The sequence below is a fragment of the Vombatus ursinus genome, unplaced genomic scaffold (assembly GCF_900497805.2).
Source record: "Vombatus ursinus unplaced genomic scaffold, bare-nosed wombat genome assembly UNPS02014802.1, whole genome shotgun sequence".
NCBI lineage: Eukaryota > Metazoa > Chordata > Mammalia > Diprotodontia > Vombatidae > Vombatus > Vombatus ursinus.
Window position 1 is genome coordinate 5,749,435 of NW_020954580.1, and position 22,797 is coordinate 5,772,231.

General features: G+C 44.8%; 1 protein-coding gene across 1 annotated transcript in view; it reads right to left on the reverse strand.

Moving 5' to 3' along the window:
• Positions 1 to 22,797, reverse strand: part of TTLL4 (tubulin tyrosine ligase like 4) — a 34,274-nt gene that overhangs the window by 1,965 nt on the left and 9,512 nt on the right. The window contains exons 2-15 of the mRNA XM_027873826.1: positions 11,061 to 12,639; positions 10,244 to 10,347; positions 9,691 to 9,754; positions 7,137 to 7,261; positions 6,288 to 6,398; positions 5,763 to 5,839; positions 4,398 to 4,589; positions 4,217 to 4,299; positions 3,826 to 3,954; positions 3,266 to 3,388; positions 2,629 to 2,727; positions 2,186 to 2,320; positions 1,377 to 1,514; positions 938 to 1,040 (exon numbers count right to left, since the gene is read on the reverse strand). Coding sequence (XP_027729627.1) covers positions 938 to 1,040; positions 1,377 to 1,514; positions 2,186 to 2,320; positions 2,629 to 2,727; positions 3,266 to 3,388; positions 3,826 to 3,954; positions 4,217 to 4,299; positions 4,398 to 4,589; positions 5,763 to 5,839; positions 6,288 to 6,398; positions 7,137 to 7,261; positions 9,691 to 9,754; positions 10,244 to 10,347; positions 11,061 to 12,550 — 2,973 coding nt within the window. The 5' untranslated portion in view covers positions 12,551 to 12,639. The remainder of the gene's footprint in view (positions 1 to 937; positions 1,041 to 1,376; positions 1,515 to 2,185; positions 2,321 to 2,628; positions 2,728 to 3,265; positions 3,389 to 3,825; positions 3,955 to 4,216; positions 4,300 to 4,397; positions 4,590 to 5,762; positions 5,840 to 6,287; positions 6,399 to 7,136; positions 7,262 to 9,690; positions 9,755 to 10,243; positions 10,348 to 11,060; positions 12,640 to 22,797) is intronic.

Genomic DNA, 22,797 nt, shown 5'->3' on the forward strand with positions numbered 1-22,797 from the left:
GGTACTGAGGGACAGAACACACTGAGCCTGGTACTGAGGGACAGAGCGCACTGAGCCTGATATGGGAGGACAGAGCACACTGAGCCTGGTACTGAGGGACAGAGCACACTGAGCCTGGTACAGGGGGACAGAGCACACTGGGCCTGATATGGGGGGACAGAGCACACTAAGCCCTAGTATTAGGGGGGACAGAGCACACTGAGCCTCGTATGGGGGGGACAGAGCACACCAAACCTGGTACTGAGGGGACAGAGCACACTGAGCCTGGTACGGAGGGACAGAGCACACTGAGCCCTAGTATTAGGGGGGACAGAGCACACTGAGCCTGATATGGGAAGACAGAGCATACTAAGCCAGATTTTGAGGGGACAGAGAATGCTAAACCTGATCTCTGTGGGGGGAGGCAGTGCTGATTTGGTTAAATCGAGTTTTGGGGCTGGGGATTGGAGGGAAGGGTCCCTATGCTCTCAGCTCTGGAGCAGGCATCCAGCAGCTGTCACTCCATCAGGAAAGGGTAAGGGAGGGTGGGGATGCTAGGGGGCCACCTCTGGATCTGGCCGCTGTCCTTCCTCTCACTGCTATGGGGTATAGATCAGACAGAAGACACCGCTCTGCAGTCTTGGGAGATACGGGAGGCCCACCAAGGCTAAGTGACTTGTCCAAGGTCAGACAGTGAAATGGATGGAGTCTAGGGGAGAACCCAGAGTTCCAGGCTGCTGGCCTCCTCCTCGGCCCACCCCACTAGCTGGTCTGTCCTTCCTTAGACTCCTAGCTGCCGCTGCCCCCTAAGTCCAAGCCTGTCAGAGAGCTGACACTGAGTAAAATCCAACCCATCTGAAAGTCAGTGTGGTCCGGCCACGGGGAAGGCAGCTTTCAGGAGGCATGGGATAGGCCCAGCTCTGCTCCTAAGGTGGCAGGGGTAGGCTCGGCATCCCACCTGATCAGGCAGCTTCTGGGTCAGGTAATAGGCTTTCTTCATTTTCTCTGCTGTGAAGTACTCAGGAGCCAGCCTACTCTTCTCCTTTGTGGAACTGCTAAGACTAAGTCAGAGCAAAGAGAAGGAGGGGTTAGGCAGGGTCAATAGCACTGAAAATTAGGCCCTTTCCCAGGGAGAGAGAAGGGAACAGAATGAGGCTGGGATCTGTGCTAGAGGAGCCACAACATCCTTCCAATCAGACGGCTAATGAAAGGCCACATTTCAGATACTACACCTCTCTCCAGCTCCCAACGGCAAGGTGAACAAACCTTGTCAGGCCTGCCTGGATCCAGGAGACGGCTAACTGGAGGACCCTGAGCGGCCTGAGTGGGGCCTGGGGCCGGCATTCTCCAGGGGCTGCAATGGGGCAAGGGGCTGGCTAGCTGGCGAGAGGACCTACCTGACGGTGGAGCTGCTAGAGCTGCCACAGCTGGAGCTGACGTCCTCCGAATGGGGGAGGACAAAGCCCGCCAGGTTCAGGAGGTCTCGGATCATCTGGCCCTTGATGCTAATGTCTAGTGGTGAGTTGGAGTGAAGGCTGCAGAAGGGAAGCAGATACAGGGTAATCAAAGCAACATCTTCTTTATTCCCAGAATTTTTCTTGTCCAGAATTACCATTTGGCCCTAATTCTGCTCATTCCTCTTGCCTGCTCTTGCAGAATTCAAGGGGCTTGGGATCCCTGTGATAACAACTTAAATTTACACAGTGCTTTTCAACCACCACCCCGTGGGGGAGCTGGCGTAACTATTTCTTAAAGATGAGGAAAGAGACTCAAAAAGGTTAGTTCTTTTACTGCTCTCCCAGGGCCATTCAGTGTTAACGCTCAGAATCCAGAGAGGTCTCTGGAATTCAACCCAGGGCTCTTTCTAGCACACTGCCCAGCCCTGATTTCTAATGCAACAGTTCCATTGCAAAGGTCTCCTTGCCCCAGGAGTAAGAAGTAGCAACAATTTCTTAGGAACTCTCCTCCTGAGACTAGACACCAAGCTCAGGGACATCTTCAAGTCCCATAAGATGATGGGGGAAAAGGATAACCAGGAAGCATTCTATCTATTTAACACAGATAGGAAACTGAGGTCCAAAGTAGGAAAAGGCTCTGCCAAAGTTAGCAAAATAAGGATTGGAATAGGGCCAAAATTCAGGAGAGAAGGCAAATGAGACTGCAGACTGGAGGGTCTTCGGTGAGTCCCCTTGAGGATACCACTCACCTCGGAGAGATGTTGACTTCAAGGACCCAGGGCTTCAGATTTTCATCTAGCATGATGTCAAAACCAAAGAGCTCATGGCAGCTGTAGGGCCGGCGCACGTACATCTTGAGCAAACTGGTCACATATGGCTCTGACCTGGTGATGGGGAGGATGGTACAGCATGGGCTTGCTCCCATGGTCCAGGCAGAACCACCTGGCAAACTGAACTAGCCCTAGGAGGGGAAGCACCAGGCCACAGTAGATCCCCATCAACCTTGAGCCTGTTCCTGCTAAGACCAATGTGGGGAAAGAACAGGGAAACAAAAGCCAACTCACACACATTAACTCTTACTCCTCCATCCCCAAAAACTTCCAAGTGGGCTCATTTGGGAAGGCCCAAAGAGGCCTCAAGCACCGCACTATAGAGGTTAATTCACCAAAGGCTAGAGTCTCCTATGACTCACGCAATGATGGTTTTGACGACGACATCCTTAATCTTTTCCCAGATGGCATCACTGTTGATTCCTTTTTGACTCAGATAATTCCACAGGGCCTTCAGTGCCCTGAAGAAAAAAAAAAAAACACAACAGAAAAGGAGTGTCCATTCAGTGTCACGTTTCTAGGCGAGGCAGGATTTGGGACCAAGAGCTTCTGTCTAAAGCTATCTTCTCTATCCTCTCTTTTTTTTTTAGACCCCCTGACATTTCAGGGGGAAGAAGGTGAACATGGATATAACCAGACCAGCCCTGGACAGTAGATGTGTTTTTGAAGACTCAGCCCCTAAGCCAGGGGCTTGTAATCTTGTTTGTGTGTCAGGGACTCCTTAGGCAGCCTGGTGAAGAGAATGGACTCTTTTCTTTCAAAATGTATAAAATAAAATACATGGGATTACAAAGAAAATGGATTCTATTGAAATAGCTATTGAAATATTTCTTAAAATTCCACAGAGCCCAGGTTAAGAACCTGCCCTGCATTTACTGGCCAGGCTCTGCTCTCTGCTGCTGACCACCAGTGCCCTGGATCCTGCCTCAATCCCTGCACTTCCACTGCCCTCTCTTCTGGGAACCCACCCTTCTCCAGCACCATGCCCTCAGACAGTACCACTTATGGCCCTGGCAAGCATTCTCATCGGTGTTGGCCTGGTACTCGGCATTCTTCTTATTGATGCTGTAATTGGTCAGATGGATGAACTTGTTGCCAAGGCTCTTCATGGAAGAGGAGTATCTAGGAGTCAGCAGGACAGAAAGGAACAAGTAAGAAAGCAGGTCAGGGCTCTCCTGGCTCCAAAAGGAGTAAGTGACACAAAGGAATCCATTCTCACTGCTCCCCTACACTGCCAGACCAGAATTCAGGCTCTCCAGCACTTCCCCCAGCCCTGAGGAACAGCAAAGTGGCATTCTCAGTCATAGCAGTGACTGGGGAAGTGGGGGGCAGGAACCCCAGCGAACTCAAGCTGAAGCCTTGCTCCTCTCTCTTATCTTAGTCCTCCTCCAAGCAGCCCTCCTGGATGCAGTCCTGCAGAGGACAGTCCCTGCCCCCCTTCCCAATCACCCCCCCCACCAAAAAAAAGGTAAAGGAAAAAAAATTGTTTTCATCTATCTGATCGGCTTTAGTTCCTGCTGAACAGATCCATATGCTAGAGGATGATATTCACCACTCACTTGCAGCTAGCAAAGCGGACAAGTCCATCTGTGAAGAGGTAGATCCGAAGGGGATCGTATGAGGTGACATAAACGTAGATCCGCAGGTCGAACTTGCTCCCGCTGATGAGGTAGGGTTTATGCAGATACCTTCACAGGAGAGGAGACAGGAGCCAACAGCAGTAGCAGCATAAGGTACAAGAATGGACAAAAGAGATGGGAGAGTGGGAGGAAGGACCGGTTTGAGGGCTAAGCTCTCAAAGCAAAAACAAAAGGTTGCTTGGCCCTAAGAAAGCCACCTCTGAAAAGGAAACAGGGGAAGAAGAAATGCAGAAGTGTCGGGGGGTGGCTGGGAAGATTGGGAGACGGTAGGGGCGATTCCCCAGGGACGAGAGGAAAGAGGCTGGCTCACCTCTGCACTAGAAGGGGTCTTCTCTTAGGTAGCTGGCTCCATTTGTGGATAACTTGAATGCCAATGCCTCGGGCTGAAGCTGGCTAGAGAGCAAGAAAGGAAACGGAGTCAGCTCATGAACCCTTCCTTTTTCTCTTGCTCCCTCCCAGGTCTGGTTCACCACCTCTTGCACACCCCTTACCGGCTTCACAATCCACTTCTGACGGCTGCTACTCTCCCAGGCCTTTCGCAGAAGTTTGGCATCCTGTGGGAGGATGAATGACTGGGGGAAGAAGCTGAACTCCTTCTTACCAAAGCGACTCTGCATGCGTGACAGGTTACGCCATAGCCGGTCCTTCCGTCCAATCTGGAACGAGCCTGGGAAGTGGTTCAGCTACAAAGAAGAGAGGGAGAAAGGAGGAGAAATGAGAGAAATGCTGAGAGTAGCTAAGGCAGCAAAGAAAGGAAGAAGGCAGCCAGAAAGGGGATGCCATCCAGTCCAGCTGCCGAGGCCAGTTCAGCAGCTTCGGGAATCACTTAGACAATGGCAATTGGGAGAGAGATTTTACTCGTGAAAGGAAAAGACCAGCTGGCCCTATCAACACGTCTCTGCTGCATCTAGACCCTTGTGGCTTTTTTTTGCAGTCTGAGACAAGAGTAGGAGATGTACTTGTTCCCTAGCAGACCTGGTCACAAGAAACCGAGTCTATTTGTCTCAACAAGGGACCACAGGCCCCTGGGCTTTACAAAAATGACCAGCTTAGTGGAACGAATGGAGGAAATGTATGGCAATTAAGACTGGAGTGATACACCCAAGCTGGCATACAGAAAGGCAAGGACTAAACCAGTCGCTTTCTTTTCTGTCTTTCTATAACTAGCAACCAGCACAGTGGCTGGGACACAGTTGTTGCTAAATAATTGAGTGACACAGTAACAGCCACGTTGTACAAGGACTACCTTTGATAGACTTGGCCCTTCTCAGCAATCCAAGAATCTCCAAAAGTCTCATGATGGAAAATGCTATCCACATCCAGAGAAAGAACTATGGAGTTTGAATGCAGATCGAAGCATACTATTTGTTCTTTTTTTCCTTCTGTTTTGTTTTGTTTCCTCTTTTTTGTCCTTCCTCCTATTGGTTCTAATTTTTCCTTAAAACATGACTAATGTGAAAATATGTTTAATAAGAATGTATATGTAAAGCCTACATCAGATTGCACGCTGTACTGGGGAGGGAGGTGGGGAGGAAAGGGGAGAAAAATTTTAAACTCAAAAGCATATGGAAGTGATTGCTGGAAACTAAAAATAAATTAATAAAAAAAAGAGAGAGAGAGAGACAGAGAGAGAGAGACAGAGAGAGAGAGAGAAAATCAATAAATAATTGAGTGACTCTCAGATACTTTGTGAGTGGACTGGATTGGAGCCCGGGGGCTTGAAGCTGATTCTAATCTGGTAGCCTACTGTCCTTCTTCTCCATGCCTATTTGAAAGTCTTTGGGTTTCTCCACTTTTCCCTCTCTATCCAATTTAGTGCTCCCTTCCCAACAGCCTGGTACAGGGATGGCTCCTACCTTTTGATGCTCCCGAATTGTTTTGAAACTCGGAGATTTCATGTGGTGACCCCAACAGCCCAGCCAATCATCGTTTTCTGTGGAACACATTTTAAGAGTCAGTCTCTCCCTTTGTGGAGGGAGGAGGCTCTAAAACCCCACCTGTGCCCAGGTAGGTCACTCAGACCACGGCACCATGCCTACATCAGACAACCAAGAGTTGTCACATAGCTCTGCGAGAGTGGTTCTGCAGCCAAGGTTGGAAAACTATTTCTCCATCTTCAGAGCCCCATCCTTCACACAGCATGAAAGGACAAGAACTCAAGGCCTCCTCTTCTCTCATGTTTATAACATTTGTCCCTCCTTCCATGAGCCCTTCATTAATGCACTCTTCTCTAGAAACATCTGTGCTGAGTCCTAATCCCTTAGCACCTTCCCCAGAAGGCGGGAAGTGCTCCGGATGCAAAGGTTCACATCCCACAGCAAGGTCAGAGCACTTTGGCAACACTAGTCCTGGTAAATGAGGCAGAACAAGCTGACACTCACTCTTGCTGACTTTGAAGTGGGAGCGTCCAATGGTCTGTTTGACAATGTTGGGAGTCACTGTACTCATTTTCCAACGAAGCAGCTTCCTCTGTTCCCAGGGTAGCTTCTCCACTAAAGAAAGGTTAGGGGTGGTAGAATAGAGAGGAAATAACCAGACTTAGCTACCAATAACTCCATCCACGGCCAAATGAGCCTCTGGGACTGTTCTGGCTCAACGCTTCCTACAATAAATGAGAGATGTTCACGGACAAGATACTTCTATAATAAAAGTCAAGACGGGGGCAGCTAGGTGGCAAAGTAGATAGAGTACCGGCCCTGAAGTCAGGAGGACCTGAATTCAAATCTGGCCTCAGACCAAACACTTGTCACATACTAGCTGTATGACCTTGGGCAAGTCACTTAACCCCAACTGCCTCACTAAAAAAAATAAAATAAAAAATTAAAAAAAATTGTTTTTAAATAAATAAAATAAAAGTCAAGAGGGAGAGAGGCAGGAAGGAATAAGGAACAAAGACTAGAGGAAAGATTTAGAGAGTAAAGGAGCAGGATTAGTCAGGAAGGGGGAAAATATAGGGAAAAGAGTAAGAGCCTAAGAAGGGAATTTAGGCTAGGGTTAGAAGTTATGGTCTGCCTATGAGAACCACAGTTTCTTACAAAGACCTGAACACAAAGAGTTTGATAAATGGTATATTCATTATACTTGACCTCTGGAGGCTAGGCAGTCCAAACCCACTCCCTATTTCCACCCTCCCCAATGGATTATCCTTACATAAGACCTCTTCTCTTCACCCCAAATACTGAATTTTTTCCCACTGGCTCTTGTGATTTTAAATGCTTCTGCAGGTTTACCTCTCTCATCCCTCGTGCCAAAGTAAATGGTAGGGGGTACATTAGGAAAGAGGCTGTAGATAAGGGGTTGCCGGACAACTTTCTCATGGTTGGCAAGCGGTTTGGTCAGAACTTCCAGGCAGTTCCTAAAATGAGAAGACAGGAACATGGTAGAAGAATAAGGAGACTTGCTGGTATCAGAGGTATGTTTCTTCAGTATGCTGGGGGTACAAATCCCTGCTCCCCAGAAAGGAAAGATGCTCATCAACAACTTCCTAGGTACGAACATATAGGGTATGATTTCAAGGTCACTGTCATTTCTGACAAATGTTCTTAATCCTTTTTACTCTGGGATACACCTTCAGCAATCTATGGTGCAACAGAAAGTACACTGGATTTGGAGCAGGAGGTCTGGGCATGACTTAACTCTTGAGCCCAGCTCTGCTATTTATTACCAGGGTAACCTTGGGCTAATCACTTCATTCCCCAAGCCTCGGGTTCTTGTCTGTAAAATGAGGGAGTTGGGTTAGATCACTCCTACAGCCTCTTCTAACTCTAGGCCTATGATCCTCCAATATCAAGGAAGTCAGGCAATTTCCTCAGGGCGTCACAATCACAGTTCCCCCATCTCTGTAAAAAAAAGTGGAGAGAGGTGCCAAAAAGGATTTTAAATGACAAGGGAGTTTGTCCTAATCCCCTCCACAACCACTGAAGTTTACTGAGCAAGAGAATGGCAGAATGTACTTTACGAGGATGGATTTAGCAGCTGTATGGAAGATGCACCAGAGGTTTGCAACAGGCTACTACAATAGTCCAGGAAAGAGGTGATGAGGGCCTGAATCAGGGAGATTAGAGTGAAGAAAGAATAGAGATGGGGAGGCAGTAGGGTACTGAGTGAGGATGAGAAGTTGAATATGACCTCTAGGTTGTAAACTTGGGTGACTGAAAGAACTATGGTGCCCTCGATGGGATTTGGAGGGAAAAGGTAACGAGCTCGGTTTTAGACGTGTTACATTTGAGAGACCTCCTATGAGATACCTATGTAGAAATATCCAGAATGAAATGAGAGAAAAGGGACTGGATCTCCGGAGAGAGATAAATGTTAGGTACGTAGATTTGGGAGTCATCTGCATTGATATGGCAACCAAATCCATGGAAACTGACAAGCCTATTAAGAGGGAGAGAGCCTAGAGAGAGGAGAAGAGAGGGCCCAGAAAAGAGTCCCAAAATACACCAATTCATAGAGGGTGGGACATGGATGATGATGATCTTGCTAGAAACTGAGATCAGTCACACAGGTAAAGACATAGTGGCGTCCTAAAAAGCCAGCGAGGAGAAAATATAAGGAAAGGGTGGTCAATAGTATCAAACTCTACAGAGTGGTCCAGATCTACAAGGACTGAGAAAGGGCATTGGATTTAGAAACAGAGAGATCACTAGTGATCCCAAAAGAATATCGTTTCAGTTGAGTGATGGGGGCAGAAGTAAGCAGAAAACAGAGAAGTGGAAGCAATGTATGTAAATAGCTTTTTCTGGGAGTTTGGCTATAAAGAGAGAGATACATGATGATAGTTTGAAAGGTTTTTTAAAAGGATAGAGGAGATCCAAGCGTGTTTTTTTTAAGCAGCAAGGAAGAACCCAGTGGAAAAGGAGAGATTAAAAATTAGGCAGGGGACTATGGAGGTGGAATAACATACGTAGTCAGACATAGTTAACGCGTTGATTACTTTTGCTGGACTGGTTTTTCTCCTTTATTTTTAAACTACTGTTATAAAGAAAGGCTCATTCAGTAGGGAAGGCATATTTTCAGAAATAAATATGATATCCAAACAAAAGCTATCAATAAAAAGAAAATTAGGGTGAGAGGATGATCAAAAAGGCAAGTTCCTGGAAGAGATGGAAGGGAATCGGGGGCACAGAAAGACAAGATAGAATGGGTTAGGAGAAAGGCTCTCTCATTCCCAGAGACTGGAGGGAGCAAAGGAAGAAAGAACAGAAGACAATGCTGAATTGATCTGAAATGTGAATTAGGGAAGAAAGCTAATTCAAAAGAACCCTCAATTTTTTTTTTCAGTAAAATATGAAACAAGGTGTCCCACCAAGAGGGAAGGGTTGGTACAGAGAGCTTCTGAAGGGGTTTGGAATAGCCAGTGCAGAAAGTAAGACAGAGAGGCAATCAGGGAAGAGTAAAGGGATCATAGTGCAACAGGAAGGATCTTGTGATTAGGGTACAAATATTTGCAGAGGACCTCTGCTTAGCAGGGTTATGTGACATCCCTCAGCAGTAGTCAGCAGCATGCAAGCAACAATGAGTAATACAGGTTTTGTTGGCTTTGGAAAAGGAAGAGTGGCAATGTGACAAGGGGACGAAGGATTCAGGGTCTGAAGACAGCATAACTCTGAATTCTTCTGTGGGTCCCTTCCATCTCTACCGGATCCTAAACTGAATTTAAAGCAGAGCACTCTGTGGTAGGGACTCCCAGGGCCCCAGATACTTGGATGACTAAGTTCTCCATAATCTGGAAGAGAGAGCAATCTAACTGATGTGCAGGCTCTGGGTTTCCCAGTCACTCACCGAGAGATCACTGCAACTGATTCACTTGCTGAGACACCGCTGACTGAAGAACACTCGGAGTCCTCTAATGGGAAAAAAGAGAAAGCAGTGACTTCTAAGATGCCCAGAAGTTATGCACATGATACCCAAAGGGAAAATGGCAGGAAGGAAAAAAGACCATTCTGAAAGGGACTTAGGGATTAGTGGGATCAGTCAGTCACTAGAAAGTATCCTTCCTGGTGCCCTCAGGACAACTATTCTTTGCCTCATTTTATTAAGCTTTAATCATTGAATGGGCACTGCCTCAGTCAAACCGAGATCTGTTAAAGACCTTAGCTTGAAAGACCAACCCACTGCACCCTGGGCCATCTCCAGTCATCCTGATCCATATCTGGCCACTGGACCCAGATGGCTCCAGAGGAAAAAGTGAGGCTGATGACTTTGCACAGCCCTCCCTCACTTACATCCAATTCCCGTGCATGTCAAGGCATCACGGCCCTGATGTCATGGTCCTCTTTAAAATGAAGGACAAACAGCAAGCAAGCAAACAAGAGCAGCAGAATCAACTGCTTACCATCCTCCTCTTCATCCTCATCTTGGCTACAACAGTCTTCTATCCCATCTCCCAGCTCCTCTTCTACGTCCTCAGCCTCACCACAGAACACGTCAGTATTTGAACTATAAAGAAGCGATACCACACACTCAGTTGTCACACCGCTTTCCTCTCCAGCCATCGATCCCCCTTTCATTCAATCCTTGCTCCCCAGGTTGGACCTCACATCTTGCTCTACGTGCTCCCCCAGACTAAGGATCCCTCCATGATCCCTCCTTTGGCAGGGATCCTGTCATCTCTTTCTTTACTCCCTCAGAGTAGCCGGTACAGCAGTCTACCCACAGAAGACACTCAAATGGCTGCTGACTGGCTCCTAGAACTTAACAGATCGTCTGAGAATTGTAGGCCATAAACCTGCATAGTGGAGAAGTGCTGAGGCCTGGGTTTGCATGGGCTAAGTAACCGCCGATTCTATAGCTTGTTCAAAGATCTAACCTGAGAAACTTCTCAAATCCACCCTGACCCTTGCTCATCACTAAGGAGAAATCAAACTCGAGCTCAGCCCTGTGACTAAACCAACCACCAGAGGTGCAGCACCGGGTCTACTCACTTCATTAAGAAGCTCTCTACCCTCTAGACCAAGAGCTCCCAACCTGGGATCCACAAACTTTTAAGAAGTATTTTGATAACTATTTCAGTATTATTGGTTTCCTTTGTGGTCCGCTATATTTTATTTTTATGCATTTAAAAATGTTCTTCTGAGAAGGAGTCTACAGACTTCACCAGGTTAAGAATCCCTGCTCCTGAAAGACACCAAGCAGGATATTCTGTAACTCACTTGAGGCTTCTAACCGGTGAGTGCTGCTGCTGCTGCTGCTTGCCTTCTTTCTGTCCTCTAGCTGGCTGGCTCAGATGGATGGAAGACATTCGGTTGGCCACGTCTGTCACACTGACAGCTGGGGTTTTCTCTCCAGTGGCACCCGTCCCAGTCCCACCAGCAGGTTCATTGTTGGGAGGGTTGGGATGTGAGGCAAGAAGGTGAATGCTGATGCGCTTTGTACAGAAGACAGTGCTGTCCAACCCCATGTTGTCAGAGCCATCGGGGAGGGGTCTCGTTTCCAAAACTGAATCCTCTCGGGAAAACCGAGGGCTCACCACAGGGGGTTGCCACCGTCCATTCCCATTAAGGAGATTCCAGTGGAAGCTGGGGTTCATGAGACAGGACCGTTCAAGCCGGTAGCCTTGCCCCATCTTGGCAAAGCCCCTCCCTGTCAACTTTCTCACAGCCTCAGTTAATCGTATCTCCCTGGAAAAGGCTCGGGAATTGTCCTTAGCCGCTAAGGTCCAGGAAGACCCCTCTGCCCTTGGGGATGCGACATTCTGGTTATAGGTGGGAGAGGCACCTCTGGCAGGGGGGCTGGTGGTGGTTGTGATTAGGGTGTTATGGGTGGAAATGGTGGTGTTATGGGCAGTGGCGTGGTCAGGGGCAGTGCCATTGCTCTTGGATACCCTGCAGTCAAGGTGCAGGGGGGAACAGTCTCCAGTGCCCCCTGAATGATGCCAAGAGACAGGCATTGAGATCTTGGGTGGGGGTACTGGCTTCAGGCCCTCTGAGGCCTGCTGTGAAGGCACTTTAGTGCTATTTGGCCTCAGGAAGGAATTGTTGTTGAGTACAGGCTTGTAGGAGGAGGAAGAGAGGGAGGAAGGGATCTTCCCTGAGACCGCAAGGGACACACTCTTCCCTGAAGAGTGCTCCCCAGCAGCTCTCAGAGGGAGACATGGGTCTGTGGCTGAGGAAGCCATAGCTCCAGGAAGGATGGAACCTGCAGCTGGGGTGATGACCTTAGGGGCAGGGAGACCTACAGGGAGGCTCCTTCTGGAGAGAGTGAAGGGTCTTTTGTCCGATGTGTTTGACCGTAAACAGAAAGACTCAAGCTGCTGGTAAGGTTTGTGTCTGTAGTTGGAGCGCCGGTACAGCAAAGTGCTGCTGAAAAGGTCCGGGAGGGAGTGCAGATGACAGGGGGAATTGCCGTGGCCTGTGATGACAGCTGCGGTCCCAGAGTTACACAGGGTGTTGGGGTAAAAAAAGTAAGCTGGCTGGGGAGTGATCCCCAGGGTGCCAGTGCCCTGCCCTGATGAAAGGGTCCCCAAGTGCTTCTTCTCCAGTCTCCAGATCGGCTTCACCTGCTGCTGTGCCTGGTACCAGGTTTTGCCCTCGGAGGGTTTCTCAGCTGGTGGGGTCGGCACTGTGCCCGGGGGACCACCCTGCTTGAAGCTGTTTCCCCGGCGGAGGCCAAGCCTATAGTGCTCTGTCCCTGCAGAGGCCATGAGGGAGCCATTTCACAGCCACATAGGACCCAGCTCGTGCACGGTGCCCTGCGCCTCAGGCAGCAGCAGCATCCTTGGGATCCGTCAGCCTGAAAGAGGAAGAAAAAGTGAGGTGAGCCAGAGTACACAAAGAAAAACTGAGGGGACACAGAGATGCCCCCAATGTCTGGGGGGAGGAGGAGCATACATGGCTATACTTCTAATTTTCTTGACACAGAAAACCAGACTTGTCCCACATTTTACTGGTGTCCAGGGAAAGACAGCTCTCAATCAGGTTAAGACTGTTTCCCTCCTGTCATCACTCAATCAGAGAAGACTTCCTAGAAGAATGTAGCTTTTTAAAGACACACATACTTGTGAAGTGAGCAGAACATTGCACACAGTAACAGCAATATTGTACAATAAAGAACTGTGAATGACTTAGCTATTCTTAGCAATACAATGATCCAAGACAATCTCAGAGGAATCATGATAAAGCATACTATCCATCCCCAGAGAAAGAACTGATATAATTTGAATACAGAATAACTAATATGGAAATGTTTTACATGATTGCACATGTATAACCTATATCTGCTTACCATCTCAGGAATGGGAGAGGAGAGGGAGGGAGGGAGGGAGGGAGGGGTAGAATTTGGACCTCAAAACTTAAAAAAAAATGTCAAAAATTTGTTTTAACATGTAACTGGGGGAAAACGTATATATAAATGTTTATTAAACAGGAAAAAAAGACACATGTACTTGTTCGCATTCTTGCACACAAAAAATTCCTTCTTCCTTCCTTCCAAAAAATGGCTCATATTTGAAGATACTTCTACCTCCAAAGACCTTACCCATGTGGTCCCCTGTCTCATCTCAACATACGTTCAGCTATAACTAGGGTAAGTATCAGGACAGCAGAGAAAGCAGCAGATAATTTCTCCTCCTACTCTACTCTGAAAGAGTCAAAGATCAATTGAGAAGGTGTTCATTCTCTAAGTGCTCCCCCAAACAACTCCCAGCCCATGGAGAACAAAGCCATGCCACTGAAAGTGGGAATGGTCAGGTTATTGATTTCCTTGATCCTACATAGCAACTTTAAGAAATGGACTGATTATTGCTAATCCTCTAAATCATTTTAAATTAAGGATTTGAATAATCCAAGTATGGATAGTCCAATTTCAAAGACTTGGGCGGGGGGAGAACATGGGGCAAAGCTGTTGTCTGAGTGATCATATTTTCAAACAGCCAATATAGAATAGGCAAGTAGAGACAGCAGGCACGAGGAAAAGATCAAGTTTGCTCCTTAACCCTTCTTCCTCAAGCCCCAGGCTGAACTCAACAGTTACAGCAGAGCTGAGATGGGGACCCATCCATAGCCCTATTTTTCTGATTCAACAGTGTCCCCCCTCATACAAAGTAATTTAGAGCCAGGATGGAAGATGCTTTTCACTCCAGCTGGCTCTGTATTATGGGAGCTCAAAGGTGTTGATGAGTGACTCAGCACTGGCAATTATCTTTGACACTGTAAGTCAGAGGAGTCTCAGCCTTTCACAATTGAGAAGGGAAGGAAAGTGGAGACAACCTAGATCAGAGCTTCCCCAGCCTGTCCTTGACTACCAAACTCCTGTCATCAAAAAGGAAAACACTTCCACCTGGTAGTCAAGAGGATCTGGGAAGATTCTGAGAATACCGTTCAATCCAGTTGACAAGCATATGAGTAAGGCAGGCAAACAATCAAAGTGTTCTTATCTTGGCCTGGAGAGAAGGAATCACTAGAGAGCAATTTATCCAAGTTTTATTTTAATTGGGAGAAGAAAATGTACTTACCAAGCATTTGTGAATTCAAGAAATTATTTTTGGCTAGAAGGGTGGGAGGGGAAGGCTTCCTGGTGGAGGTGTCACTTGAACTAGGCCTAGAAGAACAGGTTAACATTTCAAGAGGCAAGGACAGAGAAGGGGGGAGGGCATTCTAAGCCTAAGGAGATTCAATGTCCTTCTAGGTCTCTTCCATGTCTAAACCTATTAGCAAGAGCAAAGGCAGGGAAGTAACAAAGTGTTTCTTGTTCAGAGAGAATTAAATAATTCAGGTGGATATACAATGTAAAATTATGACATTGGTCTTGAAAATAGGTGGGGGCCAGGTTATAGAAAGTCGTAAAAACAAAGAGTCTGGACGTCATGTGGCAGACAACTGGACACAGAGAGCTTTGGAGCAGGCCAGTGAAGATGCTTGCACCCAACTCCAAAGTAACTTGAACTGGTCCACTGGACCCAAACAATTCTAACTTTCTAAGCCCTTTATCTGGGATAACTGGCACAATGGATTTAATTTTGCTTTCTCCACCTGTTCTCTAAACAACCCTTTTAAATTGGTTTAACTAACACAGAGAATACTTACTTATGGAAGACAATTTGGGTCACTTTAACCACAATTTATCCCAATCTCATTCAGTCTTCTATATCTGGCATAACTGCCCTAAAAACCTTTTAGGCTTTCCATAACTATCAATAATAGCATTCTATGTTTCTACTTTTTTATTTTTGGTGAGGCAATCGGGGTCAAGTGACTTGCCCAGGGTCACACAGCTAGTAAGTGTCAAGTATCTGAGGCTAGATTTGAACTCAGGTCTGCTTGACTCTAAGACCAGAGTTCTATCTACTGTGCCACCTAGCTGCCCCAATAATAGCATTCTATGAACCCTGAAATTATATTTCTCATGTTCCCAAGTTCTAAGAGAGAAGGCAGCTAGGTGGTGTAGTAGATAGAGCACTGGCCCTGCCGTCAGGAAGACCTGAGCTCAAATTCGACCTCAGACACTTACTAGCTATGTGACCCGGGGCAAGTCACTTAAATCCTGATTGCCTCAAAAAAAAAAAAAAAAGTTCTAAGAGTGATAAAAGGGTACACACATTTTTAGCCCACCCAAACTGCTGTCAGGCATGCTGTATTCACACACCATAGTCTCTGTGAGATATATGTAAATGCAGGAACATGGGGCAAGTATGGAAAACAGATATAAAATCAACACACTGAGTCCCTGACCCTTCATAGCTTCTGTAGCCCAGGACACAGGCCAAACATGAAATGTGTGTGTGTGTGTGTGTGTGTGTGTGTGTGTGTGTGTGTACACACACATATATATACATATATATATTTCTAAAACTCATAATGTATTCAATTGTACATAGTAAGAGCAAATAGTATAACAATAATCAACTATGAAAGACTTAGCTACTCTGACCAATATAATGATCCACAACAGTTCCAAAGGACTCAAGATGAAAAATACTATCCACTTCCAGAGAAAACTGATGAACTCTGAGGGCAGACTGAAACATTTTTTCACTTTCTTTTTCTTGCCTTTTTTTCTTTTCTTTTTTTTTTTTTTTGCAACATGGCTAATAGGGAAATATGTTTTCCACAACTTCACATGTATAATAAGTATTGTATCGCTTGCCTTCTCAAGGGTTGGGGAAGGGGCAAGAGAAAGGGAGAGAACTGGGAACTGAATTTTTTTTTAAATTAGGCTAAGGTTTATAACGTGTTCCACAATTTTACCCCCTTAAGGGAAGAAAACTAAGGATAGGCAACTAAGTCGTCCCTAGACCACAAAAACCTCATTAGCTGTCGATGGATCAGAGATAAACTTAAGTGCCAAGGCTCAGGGTGGGCTAATGGGAAGGCGGGCAGCTAACTAGACTGCTTCTGAATACCTATTGCTTATGTTTTGCCCTTCTAGATCCAACTGTCTTTATGCCATACAGCCCTAGCAATATCTTACTCAAGTGAAGAAAAATCAATTATTTTAAATAACTGGAGGGAGAAATGGCAAGGCACATCCCTAAGGAGGTCAGAGATGGGAAAGTCTCATAAAAACCAAATTAGCAAAAAATTTTGTGGTAACAAGAAACAGGAAAGAAAGGTGCAATGTCCACTGATTTGAGGCAAAGCTAAACAAATTGTGATACATGAACATAGAGAAAAAAAATCATATCTCATTAAGACACCATGAATATGAAGAATTCACAAAAATAGGAAGACATATATGCTGAGGCAGAATATACAGAAGTAGGAGAACAAAACAATGATAACAATGTAAAATGAACAAAGAGGGGTAGACATGTGGTCAAAGGACACGAATAACTCTCAAAGAATTCGACAACTTTAACAACCATATGAGAGAATGTTTCTAATCACTAACGATAAGAGAAATGCAAATCAAAACAAACCCAAAGTTTCACTTCACCTCCAAAGAACAGGTAAAAACAACAGAAGATGGGAATAGCTGATGCTGGAGGGGTTGTGGTCTATAATGCTTTAGGGTAGAGCTGGGAACTAGCACAACTATTCTGGAGAACCATTTGCAATGATGCTAATCAAGTGGCTAAAATGTTAACTCAGAGATAATACTTAGGCATATGCCCTTATGAAGGTTGTTGACAAAAAGAAAGGCTCCACATAACACCAAAATATTTAGAGCAGCATTTCCGGGAGTAGCAAAGAACTGGAAACAAGGTAGATATCTATCAATTAAAGAAAGACTAAAGAAATTATGTTACATTAATGCAATGGAATAATACTGTGATATAAGGGGCAGCTAGATGGTATAATGCCTGCTAGAGTGGCAGGTCTGGAATCAGGAAGGCCTGAGTTTAAATCCAGCCTCAGACATTTACTAGCAGTGTGACCCTGGGCAAGTCACTTAACCCTATTTACCTCAGTTTCCTCATCTGTAAAATGAGCTGAAGAAGGAAATGGCAAACCACTCCAGTACCTTTGCCAAGAAAACCTCAAACGAGGTCACAAAATGTCAGACTTGACTGAAGGACAACTGTGATATAAGAAACTACAAAAATGATGAATTCAGAGAAGTATGAAAAGACATGAACCGATGCAAAGTGAAATGGGAAAATCAAATTGATATTGTCTCCCCTTTTGTAATTTATTCTATTCTGTATCACCACCAACATTCTGTATACTGCCTAGGTCACATTTCTTTGGCTCTGAGTTAAGTTCAGAAATTCAGTTATCCTGTTAATCACTGTTCTATCCTTGTGTCAAGGAAATCTGTTATCCTTGCAGGTGGATGCCAGGGAATCTGGTCTGTTATTTCTGCAACACTGGTGGTCCTTCAAGAAAGTATGTTCTGTTATCACTGTGACACTAACTAGCCATGTAGGTGAACATTACCAATGAACTTTCCATAGTGACAAGATAAAAGGAGGGGTTGTGGCTAGGCCCACATTACAGACCTCCATCCAATCATATTGTTTTCCCCATCTATGATACTACCTTTCAGCTTTTGGATGTTCCTCCTTTTGTCTATAAAAATGATCTGTCTGTCCTCATTCTAAGTCTTTTTGCTGAGGAGCTAAAGACCCCTTTTATTGGTAACTGCTAGCCTTAGCAATGAAGTGAACATGCTCAGAACTACGTGCCTCAGCTTATCTTTATTTTTACCATAACAGAAATACATAGAATACTGGAAAACCATATACACAATGACAACAATGTAAATGGAAAGAACTACCACAAAATAATTAAAAATTAATAAGCAAAATTATAAAGAACAATCATAGTCCCCAAGAAAGAATGAGACAATACCTCCTTCCTCTCCTTTGCAGAAGTGAAATGAGAGGTGACTCATGGGTCTGGAGCATTGTATTCAATGTCATTTTTTTTTTGATGTATTGATTAGGTTTTGCGGGATGAATATTTTTCTTTCTTTTAAAAGTTCTTTATTGTAACAGCTGGTTCTCCGGGAAGGGGAGGGAGAAGAAGGAATATAGGAGGATATCTAGGTTATATAAACACAATCTATTTAACAATCATTTTTAAGATGAGCTTGCTGATAGGGAAGAAAGGAAGGACACATTTAGAAATCTATGTGAGGTAAAAATAAAAATTAAGAAATAACCAGGGAGAGAAGAAAACCAAATAGTTGCTTCACAAGTAGATGAAGGAAATTTATCTCCTAAAAATCCAGAGTAAATAAATGGAAGGTACAGAAGGGGCTTAGATCTAAGCTTGATATTTGATATTTGATGAGCTATAGAAGGCAAGAAGAAACTCTAGTAGTAGAAGACCATACAGAAGAAGTCTTTCAGTCTAACAAAGGATTCTCCCACCTAGCCTTAATTTGTTCTATTCTCTTATCCCTCAAAAAGGTATAGGGTATGGAGGTGTGGGGATAAAAGTCACCTGCCTTCCTAGGAGAACATGTCCAGGGAGTGAGTACCAAGCAAGTGATGTGAGGATATCTTAGCAACACTCTATCTGAGCGGTGACTTTATAGTTATGGGGAGGTAAAATTATTGTCTTCAATTCAGGGCACCAAACAGTAAAAAAGGCTTTGATACATCCAAGGAAGCAAAAGGATGGTAAGAGGCCTTAACTTCATGTCCTAAGAAGATCAGTTGATAGAAATGGAGCTGTTTAGCCTCAAGAACAAAAGACTCAGGGGGCTTCTGGCAGCTGTGCTCCAGTCTCTGAAGAGTGCTCCAGTGGAAGAGGAATCAGACTTATTCTTTTTGGCCCCAAAGGGAAGAACTAAAAGTGATGTATAGAAATCGTCAAGAAGCAAAGTGAGGTTTGACATCATGAGAAGCTTCCTGGCTACTAGACTGTCCCAAAGGGGAATGGACTGCCTTGAGAGGTCTCCAAGCAAAAGCTGAACAAGCACTTGGTAAGCATGTTTACAGGAAGGATTTCTTCTTCAGGTACCAGTTGAACTATTTGACTGCCAAGAGCCCTTCTCATTCTAAAATTCCATGATGCTGTGATAGGAAGAGGTGATCCAGCTGTACTAAGAAAGGCCTGAGAGCCAAACACAAAAGTTCTTTGGATGCCAAACAGGTTACAGGAAAGCTTAAGGGAAGAGGACAATGTCAGTCTCCTTTATCAGAGGTGACTCATTCAACCCAGTTTCACTGCTCTCTGTTCTCAAACACTTAGTGACAGCTAACAAATCTTTCCCCAAGCAAAGATTTCTGATGAGGGTCTAACACTCAGTCTGGGCCACTACACAAGGAGAAAGCTCTTCTCTCCGCTTCACAGAGGGGTTTAACTGAGGCCTGGCATCCAGACTCTGAACTGGACCCTCTCTTCCCCTGTCACCTTCTCCCCGAGGCTGTCCTCAGGAGCATCTATCTGCGCTCTGGTCCAAGGAGAGTAGTTCTACTTCCTTTACCTCCAGGGGTTCCAAGGAGCATTTCCCCTGAAAGTCGATTCCCATCTCCTGAGCAAATAAGGGTCTAAAATTTAAGAAGTGGAGGAAAAAGGAGGGCAATTTCAAACTTGTAAGTAACAAGTCCTTGGCATAAAATCACAGGCCTAGACATAAGTTCCAGGGATTCCAGAAATAATATACAATTACAAGTTAGTTTTCTAATGATTCCCTGACATCTTTGGCATCCCATCCCTTCTTTCCTCTCAAGCATCCATCACTTTAGGTCAAGTCCTAATCACATCTCACATGTTCTATTACAATAGCCCCTAACTGATCTTTCTGCCTCAAGTCCATGCAGTTGCCCAATTTACATTCCTTAAAGTACAGTTCCTACCATATCATTCCCCTGTTCTCATGGTTCCTTATTGCCACGAGCATAAATTACAAACTCCTCTGGCTTATAAAGCCCTTCCCAATCAGGATCCAGTCTTTGTTTTCAGGTTTCTCAAATAGTTACCCTTCTTCATAGGCTCTACATTGTAGCCAGACTTGCCTACCCACTCTTCTCACATGCTCACATTTCATCTCCTCGCTGGGAAGCTAGGTGGTGCAGTGGATAGAGTGCTGGGCCTTTGCCTGTCCTGGCTCTGCTTTGGCATATATTGCCACACCCCTCTACTGAGCAAGGACCCTTGCCTTCTCCCCAGATGCATTCACTCTTGACCTCTGCCTCACTCAGTTTAAGCAAAACCTACAAAAGGCCTTTCCTCATCTCCCTAGTTGTTCTATAGATATATACAGTATTTACTTTTCTATATAGATTGGTATTTTGTAAGCTCCTTGAAGGGAGGAGACCCTTAGTGCCCAGCACAGTGACTGGCAATGTGATACAGTGGAAAGAGCATTAGCACTTGAGTCAGAGGAGCCAATTTCAAATGCCATCTCTGCCATGTTCTACCTGAGTAACCTGGTCACTGAACCTTCCTCAGCTTTAATTTCCTCAAATGGAAAATTTGTGATTAGGCATATGAAAATTATTACCTGCAAGTTATCCATTGCATTTAAAATATTCAGTTTACAAAAATCCAATTTGCATACAACTTTTCAGGAAGGCTTTGTATTTATTTTGTATTTCTCTCATATTTACTTATCTGTCCATATGTTATGTCACCCCAATACAATGTAAACTCCTATAGTAATAATCTCATTTTTTACTTTGTATCACTAGAAGCTGGCCCACTGCTGACACATAATATACATGAACTGACTTTCATTGCTTAAAGTAAAACATAATTATAATCACTTTCTGCGGCAATCCAAATGATTCATCACGGAATATTCCCCCTACCCACGCTTCCTTTGAGCAGCCTTTATGGTGTTTGTTTTAGAAGCTAATTGATATTACCCAAATAGCATTTTTTTTAACCCAACATGTCATCTTTTAGAGTCATCAACATGACAGACCTCTTTCTTGAGCCTTCTGTGACGTGGTTCTCCATTCCAAGTTAAAAGAGGGAAAATTCTTATCTACAAGAGGCAAAAGCTAGATTAAGGTAAAACATCTGGCCCAGGTCTTTTAATCACTTATTTGGCATCATATACTGTGCAGAGAGTTGGTCTGGGAATTGGGACGACCTAAGTAGCTGGCAGTGTGAATTGTGGCCAAGTCACTTAAGCAGTGAGCACTGTAGGCCGATGTCTAAGCCTAGAAAGTTGAAGAGAAGAGGCCCACTTACATTGGTAGAAGGAGTTTTCTATGCTGATGAATCCCATGTCCCAGTCCCTGTTCCTAATATTTCTTCCAGTCAGGTTGCACTACTGGTCTCCACCCCTTATACTGAAAACCTAAGAGTTGTCCCTTGGGATGGTAAAGTACCAGGCCAAACAATAATTAAAGCCCTTCACTATCTTTGCTTCCACTAAGTGATCAAAAGACCCTGTTCAGGTAGTCAACTTTTCCCCATTCACCCTCAGTAACCTAACATGCAGTCCATTAACCTCAGATAAAGGAGGGAAGCTGAAAGAGACGCCCAATAATGATTATACAACAAAGTTTTTCCTAGAACTACAGATAAAATCCCTCATGATGTCTATCTCCAACTACTTTGTTCTAATGGAAGTTTGTTTTAAAATATACACTCTTGGTCCCAGGGAATGACTTTCTGGGCTCTCAATGGATATATTTGGAAATGAAGGCCATATAAAAACAAAAGATAGTCTAAAAAAATGTTTTAAATACATTACCAGAAACCAAACTCCCTATTTACTACCATGCCAACTTTCTCCCTTTTTCTCGATTCTAGGATCTGGGCTATGAACACTGGCTCTGATACAAACGGTGTGACCCTATGCAAACAGCCTCTCACAGCCTCCATTTTCTCATCTATAAAATGTATAGGATACTGATTACACTTGTACTATCTGCCTCCCTGGATTGTAGTAAGGTGTTGTTTTTGTAGGGGTTGTTATCAGTAGTTGGGATGCTGGAGGTGGGAGTAGGTAAAAGGAGTCAAAAGGTAATTGTTATTTAATATCAGCACCAAAGAAATAAAGGTCTTTTCTTGGGTAAGTTCTCTTTCTGCTTACAAAACACACAGTCCACAAATCCTTTGTGATACAGTGGCCAAAGACTTACATAGAATTCATTGTAACCAGATGAGTCAAATATTATCTATGGACCAACAACTGGAAATAATTGTTACACTGATCTCTTTTCTTTAAAAAAAAAAAAATAATAATAACAATAATAATAATAAGCCATGTGACCTGTGGGAGTTCAGTTCCCAGGCCAGAATGTTGTGTACAGACAGTGCCATCGAACCTAAGCGCGTTGGGTAACAATGTTTCTGTAGAACAGTGTGTTCAGAGTTCCAACGTGGAAGAGCCAGGAATACATCCTCTCTCACAACTGCCGCAGAAAAATCCAACCTACACACAGCGACAAAAAGTTCTTCACCTACTTCCTACATGACTCTAAACAGGCGGCTATAGTGGAACAAGCCCTGAATGGGAGTTCTGGCTTTGCCATCAGATGGGTCACAGAATATGAAAGCAAGAAGGGGCTCAGGAAATGGTCTAATTCAACTCCTTCCCTTT